At 55.4% G+C, this 5,743-nt stretch overlaps 1 protein-coding gene across 3 annotated transcripts in view; it reads left to right on the top strand.

Annotated features, from left to right (window-relative positions):
- The window catches only part of RADIL (Rap associating with DIL domain), a 31,065-nt gene that overhangs the window by 8,904 nt on the left and 16,418 nt on the right, over positions 1-5,743 (top strand). For all 3 annotated transcript variants that reach the window (XM_087731610.1, XM_087731611.1, XM_087731609.1), the window contains one exon: positions 3,161-3,719. In XM_087731610.1, coding sequence (XP_087587736.1) covers positions 3,161-3,719 — 559 coding nt within the window. The remainder of the gene's footprint in view (positions 1-3,160; positions 3,720-5,743) is intronic.

The raw sequence follows: 5,743 nt of genomic DNA, 5'->3' as shown, positions 1-5,743 counted from the left end.
GTAAGGGAAGGCTTTGCCTGGGTGCTGGGTGGGGACAGCGGGGAGGAGCCGCTCACCCATGGTGGGAGCAGGAACCTCAGAGCCCACAGGAAAGTCCCCAGCAGTTGCAGAGTTGGTTGTGGTGATGGAAGGACATGTGGTGGCCATGTGAATACCAAAAGCATTTGTCATAGCTCTGCAGAATAAATACAGACAGTGCTGGTTGGGAAAAATAGCAGGTTTTGGTGTGGCCAGGCACAGCATGCGAGGAGGTGGAGGATACCTGGTAGAGATCCTGCCAGGAGGCAATCACAGGCTTTTGGCTAATTCCTATATAGTTGTTAGCAGAGATGTCACTGAATGCTGAAAAAAGGGACTCTTTGGAAAGTCTGGGTCATGCCTCCATAGCTGCAGGCCTGTGTCCTCCAGTGGCACAGTTTGGGGAACCGGGCTGCCTGCAGTGAGGAGGGGGCTCACCTGGGCTGGGGAGGTCCAGGAGCACGTGTCCTACCCATCTGCAGGAAGATGCGCCCAAACAGATAATTCCCTTGCCAGCTTGTCCCCAGGTAGCTGGGTCCAGCTGGAGCATCCCCGCTCTCGCAGCAGGACCCGATGGCATTGCATGTACTGTGGTTTTCTCTTTAGCGTCCTTGGAGATGCCCGTGACTGGTGTGCCTGAGCATACGGATGTGGGAAGAGCCCATCTCGTTATCATCTTATCGTGTCCATTCGAGTCCTCGAGGGGATTAAGACTGTGCATTACACTGTGTTTGGGATAAGGTTGCGGTTTCTCAGGTGGCCTGGGTTGGTGCCTGGTGAAATCACACCAGTGTTGCTCCAGATGTTGAATAACAGGGTGACCAGGCTAGAAGCTTTTCTCAGTCCAGGCTTTGTATTTTTTTTCCCATGAAATGCCTTTGCCCCTGCACTCTGTAGAAGTTGCATTTGATGGAAAGAGCAGGAAAATAGCTGATCTATAAATAACACATTCAAAACCAGGCAGGGACCTGCGAGAAGCAAGGATGGTGTCTCTGTCTGTGATGTGGGCTTGGAGGAATGATTTTACCAGCAGCAGATGTTAAAAGGTTTCCCTTTGTGCTGGAGGTAGTTCAGGGTGGAGGAAATTAAATCCGTGAACTGAAAACAGTGATTTGATGACAAAGTTTTGTCTTATGCATTCCTGATGGCAAGGTCTCATAGGGACACTGGGGTAGTTTTTCTTCTGCCCGATGTTAATGAGGGCTGGCGGGGCCGTGCTAACAGCCTGGGGAAGCTGTTCTTGAACCTGACTGTCTGCCAGTGCCCTGACCCGCTCCCCAGGTCGGGTCCGCCCCAGCACTCCTGGGAGATGTCACACAGCAGACACGAAGGGATGTCCCTAGCCGAGCAGTAGGTCCAGACTCAGTTTGAGGAGGAGCAGCGGCACGGGGGGGAGCCGTAGCTTTAACCCCATCCCTGCCTCAGTTTCCCCAGTTGCAAGGTGGGAGCAGAAACAGCCTTCCCCAAACTCTGCGAGTTATGGTGAAGCTGTTGGGGCCAATGCTTGGCTGGCGAGGTACAAAACACAAGATGCTAAGCTCTGCTTTCCAGGCTGATTGCTAAGCCCAGTTTCAGTGAGCAAGGCAGCAGCAATGTGCCAGGGCCCGGGTGGCCGCCGGCTCCCCTCCCTGCCCCGCAGCACCCAGACGGCCGCTGTGAACTCGCTGTCCGAGCCAGTGGGTTAGGAAGAAGGACAAACCCCAACATTTTCACAGTCCTGGTGGGACTGGGGGGAAAAGGGGTGACTTGGGGTGCAGCAGAATCGCACAGCTCATGGACACATCCTGCAGCATTAGCTCTTGCTGGTGCCTCAGTTTTCCCATCTGCAGCATTCAGTTGGCCTCTAGTCCTGGGATGGGGAGATGTACACCCTGCAGAAATCCTCTGTGCACAGCAGGGAAGTTGTTTCTGGGTTAGAAGGTGACCTCTTCCATTAGCAGCAGGGACGCTTTTTCTTCCTGAATTAGATGGTGGTTTGGAGGCTTTCCAGGGCCGACATCATTCTGCCTGATAGTGCTGGGTTTGCTCTGGCGGCAAGATGCTGCCCGAGCAAGACGGGGCTGCAGATGTGGAAAGCTGCCGGCACCCTGCATCGAAGTGCTCCGATAGCTGTGGATGGGACATTTTGGGGGTCCCCTGTGTACGCACCGAGTCCCTGCCTATGCCTGTTCCCTGCACGCAGGCTGCACATTATAAATCTGGAGGTGAGGGAAAGCCCTGTCCTGTCTGAATCAGAAACGCTCAAATTCTCTTTCCAGACCTTCCCCGCCAGTGGTTCATGGTGCAGCCGGTAGCGTTATCAGCGCCGTGCGAGCGCCTGGTGTTTGTGCATCCAGTATGCGATTTGAAAGCCGGTCCAGATGTTGGCAGTGACATCGGGCAGGATCTCTGTCTGCCAAAGCCAGAAGTGCATCATGGTTTCCAGTCTGTTCCTGGGGACCAAGGTGCACCAGGAGCTGTCGCACGGCCGTGGCCACCTCTCCTCTGGTCGCTGACCGTCCACAGCTGCCCTGAGCAGCCCTGCCCTGGATAACGTGACAAGGGCAGTGTTGTCAGCGATGCCACCACGTGCTTTAACATCCTCCACAAACTAGCAACAGCCAAGAGATTTGCCAGAGTCAGGACATTTTTAGAAAGGCTAATTAAAGCCCATTTTCACCCTGTGCCTCTCAGTGAGCAAAAGCATTTAGCAGTGACCTCAGAGTGATTGAATTTGCACTTGAGCTTTCTGTTTCACCTCTAAAAAAATGGGATTGCTCCATAAACTCATTAGTGAAAGTATCTCCTGATGCCTTGGCTCCTGACCGGGATGGGCCCCGCCAAGTCCTGCTGGGCTCTGCTCTCCTCTTGCTGCGTTTTGCTTGGGCAAGAGGGACCTCTTAATACACATAATGGAGAAATTTGGGATCACTCCAGGCTATGTTTTCAGGGACAAATCCATCCTGGGGTAACTGTGGATGGAGCCTGGCTGAGCTTGGCCACTGGTGTTTTGGGTTGCACAAGGGAAATAGCCCTCCCTTGCTGCTGTCCCTTTCCACCTTGGAGGTGACAGTGGCCACCAGCTGGTTCCTGCTTGCTCTTCCCTGCTGCACATATGGCCTCCAAACTGCTGATATTTCCCTTTTTCCTCTTATTTGCCCAGCTGTGCCCCATGAAAACCTCACGCGCAATGTTTTATGGATCCTCCTCCACCATGGCTCCACCATCCAAGAACCGCCTGAAGCGCCAGAGCCGGATTTTCTCCCAAGTCTTGTACCGGACGCTGAGCTACAAGGACCGGAGCTCAGCCTCTGCTTCCCTGGCAGCCGATGAAGATGACCCAGCCGAGCTCTCCACCCAGCTCTCGGCGCCCGGCATCCTGAAGATCTTTGGGGGCAACATCTGTGCGGGCACCAACTACAAGAGCGTGCTGGCGACGGGCAGCTCGGGTGCACGGGAGCTGGTGAAGGAAGCCCTGGAGCGCTACGGGCTGAGCCAGCTCAGCGCTGGGCAGTACGCCCTGTGCGATGTCATCGGGAGGTTCGAGGGCCCTGAGAAACAGTGGCAGACGGAGGGGCTGAGGGTCCTGGGTGACCACGAGAAGCCGCTGCTCATCCAAGACCTCTGGAAGCCGAGGGAGGGCTTCTCGCGGCGGCTGGAGCTGCGCAAGAGGGCAGAGGTGGAGGAGCTGGCGGCCAGGGACGTGGACACCACCACCGCAGGTCAGAGTGGGGCACGGGGCTGGGAGAGGGTCGGGGAGCTGCTACCCCCCCCAAGCTGCCTGCAGGAGATGCAGCCCACACTAGTAGCTTTTGCCCGTGTTTTGGGCATGCGGGGCTGGTGCAAGTGCTGGCTGGGAGGAGAGCTGTGTCTTAGCTGCAAAGCTCTTGGGTAGAGTTGGTACTTGGCACTCTCCTGCAACCTCAAATATTCACCCCAGCCAGTTTAGGGGTCCCTACCAAAGCCCCATGTGCAGCTGGGCAGCAGCGGGCAAGACCATCAGTGTTGCCTGCTCTTCCCATCCCCATGAACCAGGATCATGGTGTCTCACGCCTCAGTGCAGTTTTGTGCCTGGCAGAGCGCTGTCCCACTCCCTCACACCCCCTGTCCCATCTCCCCATGGGCATCCCCCAGGCCAGACACCCTGGGCAAATTTGCAGGAGCAATTAAGCAAACTGAAAAGCTAATGAAGAGAGAGCAATGTAGGGCAGGAGAGCCCCGCTGGAGGTGCCTGATCGAGTCTGGGGATGGCAGGAGGAGATAAGTGCATCATTAGGAACTGGCAGGTTAATAAGTGACACCAGTGCAGAGTAATGAAGTTTCCCTCCTTCCATGCCCTCAGCTAAAAGCCCTGCGAGGATGAGGGCGGAAAAGTTTAGAATCAGGTTTTTAATTGCATGATGCCCTTGATGGGTCTGACCTGCTGATGGAGAGGTCTGGATCAGGCTCAGGAGCTGTCAGCCAGGGGATTTTGGTGGGATGGGCACTGAGTGGTTCTTCACGCCTGTAGGAAAGAGTTGTGATTGCCAAAAATAACCTAACGATGGTGCAGGATTACCCCAGGCGCTTGGCAAACAAGAGCCAAGGTTCCACCACCAGCAGTGGAACAAATGGCCCGACCTGTCCCACACCAGTGGGGACAGAGCTCCTTTCCCATCTGCTTTAATGAGGGCTGGAAGGAGCCCAGGCACACAGCACGAAGGAAACCAGCCGTGGGCATTTCAGGGGAGAGCAGATGCTGCTGGGGTCCCACCAGCTGCAATTTGCAATTGCAATTTTGCCCGGGTACCCCAAAATCTGAAGCATGGAGTTTGCAGCTTTGGGGGTTGTTCATGTTGTGGGCAGGTCCCCATCAGCGCAGGGAGCTGAGGATGGGCTCACATCCTGCCTCAAAATGGGAAGGATGGAGGAGCAGTGGAAAACAGCCTGCAGCCCTCGTATTAACGCTGTGCAGGGTGGTCCATTGGCACCCGATGGTGTGACAGGGCTCCCTCCATCCCTTGCTATGTCCAGTCCTTGTGTCTGCTCAGGGAGGGGACGCTACAGGATCGGTCCCAGCTCACTGCACGTGTGATGCAAATGGAGAGAAAGGGGCTCGTGCCAGGGAGGGATTTGCAAAGGTGGATGATCTGCTCTTCTCTTCGTCTCTTTCTCCAGCTGGGATCAGAGAGCCGTTAAGCACTTTGGGAGAGCGGTGACTAAAAACAGCTTCTTTTGAACAGAGGAAAGGGCAAGAGCCAAGTGCAACGGTTACAGCACACGGCAGGGAGGGCCACGTGGCAGCTCCCTGCCTGAGCCCAAGGTCACATCCACTTTCGGCCTCAAATTCTCCCCCTCAGATGCAGGAAGCAGCATTCCCACCCGTGACCTGGATCCTGGGTGGGCTGGCAGCCGTGGGGAGGGTAAGACTCCCACGCAGGCCAGGGCAGAGGCGGGCTCCAGCCTGGCCTGGGCTCAGCACCCTTTGGTGATTTCCAATGGAGGAGCAGTTCCTGACCGGATTGCATGCCCTGGATCTGGAAATAAGCCCGCTGTGCTTTCAATGTAGATATCACTTCATTTGTTTCAGCACTCCTGGGTGGGGTGGTGGAAATTCTCCGTTTTTTAACCTTTGGGCATTTTCCATAGCTGACCAAGCTCTTCCGAGACAGAAAACCTACATCCACATTTGTTTAGGCTGTCTGCTCTGCAGACTACAGAGCCCTTATTTGTCTTACCCATTAAAATCTCACACCTGCAGCCCTTT

The sequence above is a fragment of the Nipponia nippon genome, unplaced genomic scaffold (genome assembly GCF_047370975.1).
Source record: "Nipponia nippon isolate SJK-2023a ecotype South Korea unplaced genomic scaffold, ASM4737097v1 scaffold_5, whole genome shotgun sequence".
Lineage (NCBI taxonomy): Eukaryota > Metazoa > Chordata > Aves > Pelecaniformes > Threskiornithidae > Nipponia > Nipponia nippon.
The sequence above is the reverse complement of the archived record's forward strand: the minus strand, read 5'-3'. Positions and strand labels throughout refer to the sequence as shown.